This window comes from Hyalella azteca, unplaced genomic scaffold, assembly GCF_000764305.2.
Source record: "Hyalella azteca isolate HAZT.00-mixed unplaced genomic scaffold, Hazt_2.0.2 contig771, whole genome shotgun sequence".
Lineage (NCBI taxonomy): Eukaryota > Metazoa > Arthropoda > Malacostraca > Amphipoda > Hyalellidae > Hyalella > Hyalella azteca.
The window spans coordinates 27,422-42,714 of NW_025931107.1; the positions used below are offsets into that span (position 1 = coordinate 27,422).

The window sequence follows — 15,293 nt, forward strand, 5'->3', positions numbered from 1 at the left end:
TCGATCACAAGCTGGAACATAATATCAACGCTTTTGCATTAGATTGGTTTGAGATCTATGCCATGATATAGCTATTCATCCTGAACAGAATCGCATGATCGACCCGGCTCCCCAATCATTAACATTGTGGAATGCCCCACTGCCTGACGAACAACAAACCTTGTAGCCTTGGAAACGATAGTTCAAACCATCACGGCAGGCACACCTTTAGAATTTGAGCGAACGAATCTTTATAGTAAAATGCTCATTTTCTGTGCTCGATTCCTCTTTAAGGGCTAAAAAAAAGCCCTTACGGCTCCTCTATTTTAATGCCACAGACCAGAAAAAATGTGCCTGGAAATTCAACGTCATTTTTCTACCCAGTCAAATAGGTAATGAGCATTTTACACTGATTTAACTAGGTCTAGTTGAGCTATCGATGAAGATTTAATCTCGATGAGGATTGAAAATATTATATTTGCTGTGAGAATTCGAAGACAAAAGAAATCCGATAAAATTTCAAAATGTGCTGTTCTCTATTGCTCAAACCTTAGTGGCCAATGTAAAGTAATCGATCCTGAATATGAGCGGCTAACTTACGCTATGCACCACTGATCATTGTCTCCTTCATCGGGAACTATTTTTCAAAAAAAATGAAAAATCATAACAATTATAAACACAAAGGCCGAAATAATTCTAAAATTTTCTATTGTAAAAAAATAATAGCATTCACCGCTTCATATTTGGAAGAAAAATTGACACAAGTCACTGATTTTATGAAGGATTAATATTGTTACTGGAAAAAATTTATGTTTCTCCGAGAACAGGATACATTTTTTCTACAGTAACGAATAATTGTGACTGCAAATAACATTAAAAAAATAACTGAAAAATTAATCAGCACATTTCTCCACGACCTACTTTCGAATATGAATACTGTACTTCTCGTTCTTTGAATAAAAATTTTGAATATTTCAGCCGTTGATCGAAATCTAACAACTATTTTACATTTTTTAAACTTGAAATTTTCGAATTTTGATCAGTTTTTTGTAAAAATCATAATTTGCTAGACAAGATTTTTAAATGTCATTATGTACTTTATCTCCTGGTACTGGTTATTGCATGTTTTATAGGGAATCAAGACATTGAGTCGAAAGCACATACACAGGAAATTATTTAATTCCATAATTCACAGGCGAATATAACCGAAAAAATCCGAAGATCGAACGTGATTAGGCGAATATACAAAAAAGAGTTATATATGTCATATACACGTTAATTATTACGTTATACGTTAATGCTATGTAAAGTTCTTGCAAGCAGAATAAGTTCTCAAATAAGCTAATCTCTCCATGCCCTCAAGCAAGGAATGCATAAGTAAATACGAAAGAAATAAGCATCTTTTAATTCATTTGTAGTTCATCTGAGTCCAGGATAAATCAGTCGAAAGCTGTGATTGCACAAGAAGAGCAGCATGTTCTTCTCCGGCGTGCTCTGCTTGGCCAGTTTGGCGAGCAGTTTCAGCGCAGTTCAGGCGAGCGCAATGACGCTCTTCACCGACGCAAAGATCGCAAATCAGGTGAAGATTTTTGCAAGAGAAATAAGAAAAATCTATTTTTCATAAAAAATTTCCCTGTTTCATCAGCTGAGCGAACACTATTCAGAACAAAAAAATCAGTTCAAATCAACTGAGAAACCCCAGACGATTTTTTGCTGTAATCCAGAGTAACATGTTAGCAGAAGATATTTTTCGCAGAAAGTAAAGTTACCTCTTAATTTATTATTATCTATCTCTCTACACCTGTCAGTGTGCAAACTGGGTTTCGAATATGCGGGCGGCTTCTGCTACTTCTTCTCTACCGTGACTGCCAACTTCAATACGTCGAAAAGCTCCTGCCCGACGGGCAGCGTGCTTGCCTTCCCTTCCTCCGCTACTCAGATGAACGATCTTGTGGACTACATCAAGAAAAGTAAGTAGATTGCCACAACCTCATATTAATCAAAGAGGCTATTTCGTCCGTAAGCACTAACAATTATCGGATGCTTGAAAAATACATTGATACTCTGTTTTTGGTCCACATTAGAGCGGTTAATTACCAGGATCAGCATGCATCATTTGAACGAAATGCACGGAGGAGATTAAAGCTCAAACCTAATCGTGTATGCTGTGAATATCTACAACTAATTAACGTCACTTGTACACTTTATTCGTCTCTAGACAAATAAAACGTGATTAGTAAGGGAAAATTGTTTTAATGGATAACTGATATTGTTAACTATGGTTGCATATAATTTCTTTAATTGCGTTGTTTTTTCCTTCACTCACGTACAAAATTGTACATGTCTTTAGTATTATATTGAACAATAAATTTCTAATGCATAGGCACATACATACGAATGAAAATTTCATGAGTATATTATTCGTACCACGAATATTCGCACGATTTCATTCGTACAACCAAATAACGGCTGCCTCCGGGAATATAGAGAGGCAGAGGCTGGAACATCTAAAGGTTAAAATTAAGGAAACTGAACGACAGTTGCAGGGCTCACACGAGGCCGAGCAACAAATTGCAGAGGCGCCAGCGGTGTCTGCCATTCGAGAGAATCCCAAATATTTCTACAAATATGCCCGGTCAAAGGCCAAAATCAGAGCCTCAGTGGGGCCTCTGAAAAATAACGATGTCCTTGTAGGAGACGACAAGGGCATGTGCGAGCTTCTGGGAGCTCAATTTGAAAAAGTATTCAGCGAACCCCGATACTCAAGGCAGGAGAACGAAATTGGAGTCATTCAAGAACTTCCAGGGGAGCGGGAGCTGATGAACATTGAGTTTGAAACACCGGATCTAGAGAGGAGTATCCAAGAATTGTCTACGTGCTCGGCTACCGGGCAAGATGGGGTCCCTGCAGTATTACTGAAAAAATGTGTCGGTGCACTAAAGGTCCCTCTGACTTTGCTCTGGAAAACATCATTGAGAGAAGGAAGTGTTCCAAGTGTCCTAAAATTATGGCTAATTACCCCTATTTACAAAGGAGGTGCAAGAGACAAACCCCAAAATTACAGGCCGGTTGCATTAACATCACACGTAATCAAAGTATTTGAGAAGGTTGTTGCCAGAAGGTTGGTGCAGTACATGGAAGACGCTGACCTTTTCAACAGAAGGCAACACGGTTTAGGAGACCTTCAAGAGACAACTAGACGTGTTCCTGAGCACAATCCCAGATCGACCTCCCCTGCAACACTACCAGCGGCGAGAAGCAAGCAACAGCATCGTGCATCAGTTGGCCCAAATGAGGGCGGATGAACGATAATCAGAGGCGGCGATCCATCGTGGCCTGGGACTGCTATGTCCAAAACAAATACTAAGGATACTAAGGGTACCGTGAATAGTTTCAACTCGAGGGCATAAGCAATAGCCGGATTGGAAATTCAAGCTGCAATAAGCAGCAAAATTTTCAATGTTAACATGCAAGTTTCGAAGAAGTCTGTGAATGTCGGACATACATTCTACCTAGCAATGTATGTTTTCATTCAACCTTTTATATTTAACAGCAGTGTTATCGAACAGAGGCTGCAAAAGATCGAACTATTCTTAACGCGAAATATCTCATGCGGTTTTCACAGAGATCTTTCGCTATGTCGCGCATCATCATCGCGCGTGTGGCTTCATCCTATCGCGAGTTTTCAAGAAATATTAATGAGAAAAAAAAAACACAAATACTTGAAAATTTTATAAATTAAATAATTTTAAAACACTTGAAACAATGAAAGTTAACAAACACAATATAAATACCTAAAAAATGATTCACAGTCGATAAATTCTTTATCGCGGATTTCACCTAGTGTATATAATGCTGGATCTCGGATCGTAACACTCGCGATAGGTGAGGCAATATTGTAGCTACAACCTCCGCATTATTTCTATGAGAATCTTGAATTTGTGTCTACTGATACAAGTAAAATCGTTTGCGCATTTCGATACCATTTCAGCTTATTACTCAAATACACGTTGCAATAAATGACCTGGGTGAAGTATGTAGGTATGTTATTTGTTTCACTGAAGAGATCCCGGATCATATGTCACGATTTCATTAGTTTCACTGAAGGGATCCATGTTCCTATGTTACAATTACCATTGCTCCACCGAGATGTTACGGGTTCCTACGCAACAAATGCATTTTTTTCGAATATCTCAGTCTCATATAGCTCGTCTGACCTGATGACTGCACAATCAACGTTGGGACGGAATCGATTATATAAATCTTCCAACTAGTGATTCGTAGATTTGATATTTGTATTGTTTGAAACAAATCTGCCGATTATACTTACGTGATGATCTTCCGATCTCACGATTAAGATCTTACGATCTTACGATTAAGATCTTATGATGTTACGATCGAGATCTTACGATCAAGATCCTATGATCTTACGATTAACATCTTACGTTCTAACGATGAAGGTCTTACGTTCTTACGTTTAAGATCTTACGATCTTTCGATTTAGATCTTATGATTTTACGATTAAGATCTTGCGATCTTTCGATTAAGATCTTACGATTTTACGATTAAGATCTTGCGATGAAGATCTAACGATTTAGACCTCCGCGATTAAGATTCAACCATTTTCCTGCAGGCAGACCAAGCGTCGCCAACTGGTGGGTTGACGCGACACTGCGTCTCAGCGACATGAAGTTCTACTGGCCCGATGGAGTGGAGATAAAATCTTCTAAACTAACCTACCGCAAGACAGAAGCTTACGCCCGCCTGGAGATGGCCAGCAACTACTTGCCCAGTGATAATTACGGTACCATGAACTACCACTACATCTGCCAGTATCGCAATTGAAGAGTAGGTGGCGTGAAATGATGTTCGACGATCTTGTTAAAAATTTAATTGAATCAAGCTATAAAATTACACAAGACAACAACTTTAAATTTTTTTCTGTGACAGAACAGAAGTGACATTTTTCTGGTTCAGTTTTTAACGCTGAAGTCATGCATCAATCTACAACTGCTGTGTTAGCAATAGTTTTTATGTAATGTATTTGCGCAGTTTTTATGTTCATTCATTTAATATATATAGATTAAGTACAATAGTTTAGTCATTTCGCAATGGAAACTCTATTGCACTTATATACTCAATTGTTCACTGTTTCTGGCCGTTCTCTCGCTCCTGTCCAACAGGAATCTGCTGTCACTGAGATGTTTCTGTCTAGGTACCGCTTATCCACCTCAACTGTCAACTAATGAAAGCGTTCAATATGTTCATCAAACTGAGGTTGGCAAACTGGTTGTTCACTATGAGTACCGATATCTTTTACCTACAAATATACCACACTTTATTATACTAAAAAAATACCCAGACCTTACTTTCGTCATAAAATGTACAAATTCTGCACTATCTCGATCGAGTGAGTTAGCAAAATTTTACATCAGGTCCAATTTTATTTGTTGAGGTGGTAGGATAACTTTACTGCGCTTAACAATACTGCATGAATCTTATTCTGGGCAACAGGCTCAAAAAGATTATTGCTTATGCAACTCTCATTTAATGTAATTATCTGCCCTCGCTTGACTATCCCGCTCACATAGAAGGCTACAGTACGCAGTGCCATCGAGCAGTACTTATAGTACAGCAGTATTTAGTATCAATAACTTTCAAGTAAAGTCAACACAAATGATGTTCTCCATATTTTATCTTGTCCAGGGCATTTGCATCCATCTGCATGTGCAATGGGAACTGATGGTAGAGCGTTTCGATCCTTTGTGTTTAGAGAACATCTCAGAGACTTTCTATGCTAAGTCTATTAACAATCTCCGTTCTTCATTAACATACTTGATCTTTAGCATACTTTCGCCCTTCCATCAGCCCAGCCACATTATAAATGATTGGATATTATATTGATTGTCTTCACTTCTTTATAATGACAGATCTAACGAGGGCAATGCAAAAATAACAATTGGCATCTTGACCGTTGCTCCCCTCCAAATTATGGGTACCGCAAATGACATGCCCATGTTTTTCTGTCACGTGTACGGTCAGAAATCCCTGCATTCCAAGATGTGCAACAAAAGTGAGGAGCCATAGGTTGTTCTTTATCTCTCAAATTACAATCAAAGTAAAAATGATAGGCTTCTTCATCACTGGTGCGATAGTAGGTTTACGTGTAACCAATATCACTTGAAATATCACACTATGAAAGAATAAATTCGATATATCAACACACTTACTTAACATATTAGATTGAAAATAATGAAATAAGGTCTCAACGTAACGTAATATGATCTCATACTTGCAAGCCGTAAACGTTCTAACATGCACGTTTCACTAGCAGCAAACGTTGTGAAAAAACAATAAGTAGCTAATTTATTGAGTCGTAAACGTTGTAAAAAAAAAGAATTTATAGATTTTGCAAGCCGTAACCATTCTACCATAGATAAATCTGTAATTTCTAGCCGAAAAATTTGTTACAATACAAGACCTTCATATGCCTGCGGGCATCGCTCAGCACGTCTGGCAATGCATCGATTTCATTCGCCATAACTGGCAGTATTGCCGCTATCCACTTTATTTACGGATGAGAAAATTGTGAATAGAAGTGCACATTGATTAGAAAAGAGAACCCATCAGCCTTATAAAGAGTATGTTCATGGCAGAAGATAATTTTTCCAACGTATAATTATATGATCGATGTTACTCGATGGACATCATTTATGTGACTTTAATTTCTGTGTTAATCATAGACAATATTCGTCACTGATGTTCTGGAAAGCCCGCGTGTGTACGACCATCTTGGCCTGCAGTAAAATTTGACCTGATCTCAAGTCATTTTCCTCCCGGTTAATTTTGAAATAACAAATCAACGTTAATGATTGGCAACTTTATATTTAAATTTTATAAAATAGAATGGATTTGTTCTCACAAAATTTTTTGGTTACAATTGGCAGAAGCCAATTGTGACCTTAGTGCCGGTCATACATTACTAATTTCCTTCCATGCAAGCACTCACAGGAACGAACTCTCTAATCCAATTGTCAATGCTCAATTTAATTTCATTTATAATTTGCACAAAAATGCACTGTACTATGTCGACGAGTGTAAGGGGTGAGTCTCAATATAAGTTTTTTTCCTTTCAGCAATAACTTGAGCTGAATTGCCTCGCTCATTATAAATAGAATCGATGTCTTTCAATATAAACGCCGTTAGTATTCGGCAAAGCATTGAACCATGAATCAACACAGAGCACAAGAAAAACATAATCGGTGTTTGCCAACGTTTTATGTGCGTGACCTGCAACCGAGAAAAAATTAAAACAGCACGCCGTAAGGTTGGAAACCCTTGCAGTTTACCAGTTGCATTGCTGAACATAAGTGCGTACTGTGGGTCTCCAAGAAAGCGGCACAAGAAATAACATACGCTTAAAGGTTTGGACTGGTCAATATGCCGAACTTAGATTTTCATAGAAAAATGTTTCACTAGAGTTGGAAAGATAATACAAGGAAGTTCCTTATGCAGTGTGATTGCTATCAGCAGCAAGTTATTTTGGTGATCGATCTTACTTGATGCGTGCGTCGTTTTGCTATCTCAATTATATCGTTTCAAAGGCCACGTTTCTAATGCAGATTACAATCATGCACATATATGATCAACCCGAACTATTGGATATTTCGCGCCAGGGTGCAGATTTCTATCCTCCACTTTATTTTGGAACCCAGAAAAATCTCATTTCTCTGTATGTACTTCCATTTTATGCATCAAAATGACAATCCTTGTGAAGAACAACTTTGTAGCACGCATAGTTTCAAGATTAATGATAACGATTAAGTGACTGAACAGGTGTTAGTTCTCTTACAATTTTTTGGCACAAATTTTGAAAGCTTGATTTCCGATGAGCAATATGATTTAAAATCTTTCACTCACATATGTAAAAACCATCAAAACATGCCATTTTTGTTGCTGTCAAGGCTTTCTTTTTCTAACTTATAAGTTGAACAAATAATCTTGAAGTTTCTTCTATTTTTTTATGTCCGGGGCATAAAAAATGATTTGCGAAAGAATGTATAATACATGAAATGTGACTTGGCATTGATTGTGACTGACGTCACTATAAATTTGAGATAACTCTTTCGAATCAACTTTCATGATATCATAGAAATAATACAACTAAACTTGTTGTTGAAGTCCGTTCAATAAATTTTCATTTAATTTCCAAAGACCTTATTATAATATTTAAAATACATGCCCCTCGTACGGTTCGATCGATACCTCCAGATTACAAACACTAAAAACGCCCCAATAATACTCTCGGAAGCAAAAAATTACCAAATCTGTTATAAATCTATGGAAGCTGATTGGCTTATGAGCATGTTTGCATGAACCTTGAAAATTCTCGAGCGTATTCACGATACTTATCGTGAGTACATTAATCTGAAATTTTATTCTTAGTGCGGGAATTAAAAGACAATAGAAAACGCGGAAATGTGAACTTAGAACTTGCAGGGTATTTTTGAAGTATGTAGGTTGTTTAAATTTGTTTCACAGATGAAATATTATGTTTCATTCGAATACAAAAAGGAGAAAATTATGAAAAATACAAATAAGTAAACCTCAATATATGTAGATACAAATTTTAGATTTTATAGCCCGGACAGACAGGCCCCATAATTTGTGCTCAATTCGCCTCAATATATTTACAGCAACGTGTTTTAAACTTCTTATAAGTTCTTACATATATATTATGAATAAGTTATTCGAAAAATTTTAGCATTTATAACTTCAACGGTCGCGTGAAGGCCCAAGCTGCTCGCTCTCACGCAGAAACTCAATTAAACATTTTTTTCAGTGCGATGGCGTGTCAATTTTTATTTGTAGAATCGATTACCTGTCGATCACCTGTTGATTACCTGTCGATTACCTGTCGACTACCTGTCGATTACCAGTCGATTTCCTGTCGATTAACTGTCGATAATCTGTCGATTACCTGTCGATTACCTCTGATTACTTGTCGATTACCAGTCGATTACCTGTCGATTACCTGTCGATTACCAGTTGATTACCTTCATATTACCTGTCGATTACCTGTCGATTACCAGTCGATTACCTTCCGATAACCTGTCGATTACTAGTCGATTACCTGTCGATTACCATTTGATTACTTGTCGATTACCTGTTGATTAGCTGTCGATTACCTTTCAATTACCTGATAATTACCTGTTGATTATTTGTCGATTACCAGTCGATTACCTGTCGATTACCTGTCGACTACCTGTCGATTACCTGTCGATTACCTGTCGATTACTTGTCGATTACCGGACAATTACTGGTGGATAACCTGTCGATTACCTGTAGATTACTTGTCAATTACCTATCGATTACCTGTCGACTACTTGTCGATTAGCTGTTGATTACCTGACAATTACCTGTCGAATTACCTGTCGATTAATGTCGATTACCTGTCGATTACCTGTCGATTACCTGTCGATTACCTGTCGATTACCTGTCGATTACCTGTAGATTACCTGACAATTACCTGTTGATTATCTGTCGATTACCTGTTGAGTACCTGTCGATTACCTTTCAATTAACTGTCGATTGCCTGATAATTACCGGTTGATTACCTGTCGATTACCTGTCGATTACTTGTCAATTACCTATCGATTACCTGTCGATTACTTGCCGATTACCTGTCGATTACCTTTCGATTACCTGTCGATTACCTGTCGATTAGCTGTCGATTACCTGTCGGTTACCTGTCAATGTCCTGTCGATTTCCTTTCGATTACCTGTCGATTACCTGTAGATCTTCTTTCGATTGCTTATCGAATACCAGTTGATTACCTGTCGGTTACTTGTCGATTACCTGTCGATTACCTGCTGATTACCAGTTGATTACCTGTCGGTTACTTGTCGATTACCTGTCGATTACCTGTCGATTATCTTTCAATTACCTGTCGATTACCTGTTGATTACCTGTCGATTACCTGTCGACTACCTGTCGATTACTAGTCGATTACCTGTCGAATAACTGTCGAGAATCTGTCGATTACCTGTCGATTACCATTGAATACTTGTCGATTACCTGTCGATTCCCTGTCGATTACCAGCCGATTACCTTTAGATTACCTGTCGATAACTTGTCGATTACCAGTCGATTACCTGTCGATTACCATTGAATACTTGTCGATTACCTGTCGATTCCCAGCCGATTACCTTTAGATTACCAGTCGATAACTTGTCGATTACCTGTCGATTACTTGTCGATTACCTGTCGATTACATTTGATTACTTGTCGATTACCTGCTGATTAGTTGTCGATTACCTGTCGATTACCTGTCGATTACCGGATAATTACTTGTTGATTACCTGTCGATTACCAGTCGATTACCTGTCGATTACCTGTCGATTACCTGTCGATTACCTGTCGATTACCTTACAATTACTTGTCTATTACCTGTAGATTACGTGTCAATTACCTATCGATTACCTGTTGATTACCCTTCGATTACCTGTCGATTACCTAACAATTACTTGTTGATTACCGGTCGATTACCTGTCGATTACCTGTAGATATCCTGTTGATTACCTGTCGATTACTTGTCGATTACCAGTTGAGAACCTGTCTTTTACCTGTCGATTAGTTCTTAATTACCTATCGATTACCTGTCGATTACTTGTCGATTACCTGTCGATTACCTGTCGATTAGTTCTTAATTACCTAGTCGATTACCTGTCGATTAGTTCTTAATTACCTATCGATTACCTGTCGATTACCTGTCGATTACCTGTCGATTAGTTCTTAATTACCTATCGATTACCTGTCGATTACTTGTCGATTACCTGTCGATTACCTGTCGATTACCTGTCGATTACCTGACAATTACCTGTCAAGCATCTGTCGATTACCTGTCGAGAACCTGACAATTACCTGTCGATTACCTGTCGAGAACCTGACAATTACCTGTTGATTACCTGTCCATTACCTGTCGATTACTTGTCGATTACCTGTTGAGTCCCTGTCGATTACCTGTTGAGTCCCTGTCGATTACCTGTCGATTACCTGACAATTACCTGTCGAGAACTTGTCGATTACCAGTTGATTACCTGTCGATTACCTGTCGATTACCTGTCGATAATCTGTCGATAACCTGCGTCGATTTTCTAAACGCTGGGGCAAATTATATTATTTTTCAGTGCCGAACTTCAGTATTTTTCTACCGAACTAATGAACTACTGAATAGAATTTGACGCAGAAAAACATCAAAACTCTAACAACCCTCCAAAAAATTTTTAAATTCCTACAAATTTATTCAGTTTTATTGCAATGGAAAAATGTGTTTTTACAGAAGTTTCTTTTCCTCTAAAACAAGCTGGAACATATAATTTAAACTTTCATGTTACGTTTAAATACTTCCATGCCATATTCAAAGCATACAGACTTCCGCAATCTTAATTATTAAGAAAAACCCATCTAGCCTTGGCAACAATAATTCAAGCATTCACGACACGAACGCTTTTTGATCGAGCTCGAATGAATGACTCTTCACAATTAAATGCGTAAATTTGCTCGATTTCTCTGTTAGCAAATATATTGAACAAAGAAAAATTAACGGAAATTCAAAGCTATTTTCGCACAGCCACTTCATGTTCAATTTATGCTCATTACACTGCGGTGGACCTCAGATATCGCTAACTATCCAAGCTTGAGCAATGGCAATGTTCTATTGTGTTAAAATTGCAGCATAATTATCGTACATTTCAAACGACGATGTGCGCTATTTATGGGTGCACATTAGCGTGGGTCAATGCAATTATTACAAAAATCCGAATATTTTGGCAAGAGTCCATTTTTATTTGATTCACCTAACTAGAAATCAGCAGTGCTTCAGCTGCCTCAGGTAGAAGTGAACAGGTGTCTCAGCTGCTAATTTTTTCTTTGTATTTGCGGGCTGGTTATTGCAGAAGAATTGTGTATTGCCCTTCCTGATTGCCCTTCCTTCCCATTCAATTCTGAAAAAGTACATTTCTAAAAAAATACTTTATTAAGATATTGCTAAATTGAACACTTAAAAAATAATTGCACTTCTCGCGTAATTGAACATTCATTAATCATAATAATTAATAATAAATGAAAGACAATTTTTAAACTGGAGCTGTTTGAGCCCTTGAGCGAAAATAACATAATCATGAAATTTTCGTAATTTGATTTTTTTATTTGCAAATTTTCACGAATTGATTTGGCACTTTTTGCGCTAGATTAGCTCATCTTCCGATATCAGTTATCGTTGTTTATAGAAAACCAAGCCTGAAATTTAAATACAACCACAATAAATTAAATTGAAAAAAAACTCAGAAAAATTAACGTAATTGGATGTACGTATGTATATGCGTCAAGCCTTTGCTATTGATATATTTTCATTTATCGTTGATCGAAAGCGTTGGTTACTCCAGAACACGCAGCATGTTCTTCTCCGGCGTGCTCTGCTTGGCCAGTTTGGCGAGCAGTTTCAGCGCAGTTCAGGCGAGCGCAATGACGCTCTTCACCGACGCAAAGATCGCACAGGCTTGGACCACGTCTTACTTGGAGGCACCGAGCGCGTGTGAGTCTTTCAACCGTTTTTCGCTCGCTTTAGAAACTTTTTATATCAGACTTTTTGTCTGTGATTTGAAGCGAATCTATTCAGCCAAGTTAGTTTACTTTTGAATTTGGTTCGGAATAATACTGTTGCCTACATTAATGGCAAACGTCCTAATAACTGATGAGTACCAGCATTTATCGTTCAAGGTAGCATAAGAATCGAGATTATTGTTCTCTTTTTCTCGATGTGGAATGGTTTAAACTACGTTTTTTGTGAGATTGTATCCGTTGTTCCATTCACAGCATTTTGCATTTATGCATCCATGCGAACTGTTTCCATATCATCGAGTGGACGAGCCAATCTGAACACGTACTTGTGAATAATCCTTTCAATTTAATTAATAAGTCTGCACAAAGACCAGTTGGCACACAAAGACCAGTCTGAAGGAAAACAAAGCCGTTTTTTCTTAAAAATTTATACAATGTATCCTACTAATCATGCGGCTGCAGCATCTTGCCGTAAAATATACTGGCAGCCTGATCATTAGTACAAATATTGTGCACGTCAACTGGGGTCTCGACTCGCGGGAAACTTTGGTAAAATGATTTCCACATTTTGATGGCAAATAGTTGACATTTTATGAGTTTTCGTTCAATTTTTCCAACAATTTTGAAGTTGTAAGCAACGAAGGTCATCATTTGTGTGCAAATGGGAAAAATTAGTATGTGAAACACGAGCCGGATTCATACATTTTTCAGTACATGCCTCATTTGAATATCATTCAGATTCCACCAACGGTTTGTTTGAATGAATATGCTGAAATCACCTATCTGTTTGTATTATCAATCTCAGGCGTGTGCCGGAATCGGTGCTTCGTGGACACGCGGTGCCTGGCGGTGTCCATCACTCAGGCGGCCACCGCTCTCAATACCTGTAGGTTCCGCTGGCTTGGATCACTTTTGTATTTAAGCATTGCTCTTCTTTTGCTGCTGATGGCAGGTTCCAACTCACCGATGTTGGCCCCAAACCAGTCAGCACTATTTCGCTCCTTTATGCCATAGGCCAAGACAGCAGCATTATAGATGGCGCTGCGGAGAGAGCACCACCCACCGACTGCGCGCTCTGCTCGTTCGGCAGGAAGCCGCTCCGCAAGATGCTCGACTAGAATTTGGTTTCTAGCGGGACAGGAGGCCTTGCTGGCATCAATTATTGGCTGGCATTTCCTCTTGAGAGTATGTAATTTCTTTGGTTTAATTTTGATGTTGGAAAAGACCAAAGAGTGGTCAGTATCGCAGTCGGCGCTGTGGTATACTCTTGTGTTTCGCACGCTGTTCAAAGAGCCGCGGCGTGTGATAATTAAGTCCAGCTGGTGCCAGTGCTTCGATCTGGGATGTCTCCACGATGCCTTGTGGCATTTTTTATTCTGGAAGAACGTATTTGTCACGCACAAGTTGTGGTGGCAGCAGAATTCCAGCAATCTCTGGCCGTTTTCATTCATTTTCCCGATGCCGTGATGACCCAGCACTTCAGGCCAGGACTCGTGGTCTGTCCCAACTCTGGCGTTGAAGTCGCCCACGAGGTAAATATACTCCGGCATTGGGATCCTGTCAATGGTATTCGCCAAGAGTTCGTAGAACCTATCCTTGGTCTCAGGCGGTGCCTGGAGCGTTGGTGCGTAGACACAAATTATGTTTGCAAAACCAGCCGACGTTGAGAGACGTAGGGTGAGGATTCTCTCCGTGCCACCATGCGGGGGTTCAATCGTGCGAAGCAGGGTGTTCCTGACGGCGAAGCCAACTCCATGCTCCCTCACATCCCCGATACCTCTCCCCTGCCAGAAGAAGGTGTAGTGCTCCTCTCTTAGGGAGCCATCTTCTGGGAGTCGAGTTTCCTGCAGCGCTGCTATATCCACGTTTAGTCTATGCAGCTCCCTGTCAATCACTGCGGTCTTGCGAAAGTCTGAAATGACACGGAGGTCGTCGGACAAGCCGGTGCGCATCGTACGCACGTCCCAGCTTGAGATTCGAAGTGGTGGAGACTCCATCTGCTGCTGCGGTACAATGACTCTCACTGTCGAAGTCAGACCCCGGAGTCCAACTCTACGCTAGTTGAGCGAGGAATTAATGCCCGTTAGTTATCGTAGTTAACGTCTTTCGTTTGTGCTCACACACCGAACAAGCGTGACAAGCGTGACCTCAGGGGCACAAGCCTGGGCGGAAGTATGGAGATCTTGCGCTGCCCAAACAACAGGATCTCCCTCTCGGTCGTGCCGACTGGGTCCAAGGGAATGCAAGCATTACGTTTGGAGCCGACTTGACTGCAGGAGTTGCCGGGAGGACGTCCAAGTTGACATCCAGCCGCCTTAGAGACTCCGGCTCCAGATTTTTCCTCGAGGTTTACTCCTGAAGCCTTTCCCGCGTGTAGGTGTGGCCGCAAGGCAGCGGAGGTTTTTTAAAAATCAGGGTTTTCCTTCCCCTAGATGGGCAGTCATTCTTGACTAACGTGCTCTATCTACCCGGAAACAATCACTGCGTGTAGAGTAAAAATAGACTGGAACTGTACATATGCGTCTTTTGATAATGGTAGTAAATTACTTGGGCGATTGCATGACCTTGGTTCCGGACATTTGTGTAGGACCTTCGAATGTGTGAGCCCCAGATAAAGGCGAGCTTTGGCTAGCAAAGTCCCGCTGTGGCCACTCCGTAAAACTCACTCTGAAAAAGCGAAAAACCATCCAAA

General features: G+C 39.4%; 1 protein-coding gene across 1 annotated transcript; it reads right to left on the reverse strand.

The window, feature by feature from the left end:
• Positions 1-13,478: 13,478 nt before the first annotated feature.
• On the reverse strand, positions 13,479-14,553 carry LOC108666645 (craniofacial development protein 2-like). The gene is made up of 2 exons (XM_047880799.1): positions 13,566-14,553; positions 13,479-13,510 (listed from the first exon to the last, which is right to left on the reverse strand). Exons 1-2 carry the CDS (start codon positions 14,551-14,553, stop codon positions 13,479-13,481), a joined length of 1,020 nt encoding a protein of 339 aa, XP_047736755.1.
• Between the last annotated feature and the right edge of the window lie 740 nt (positions 14,554-15,293).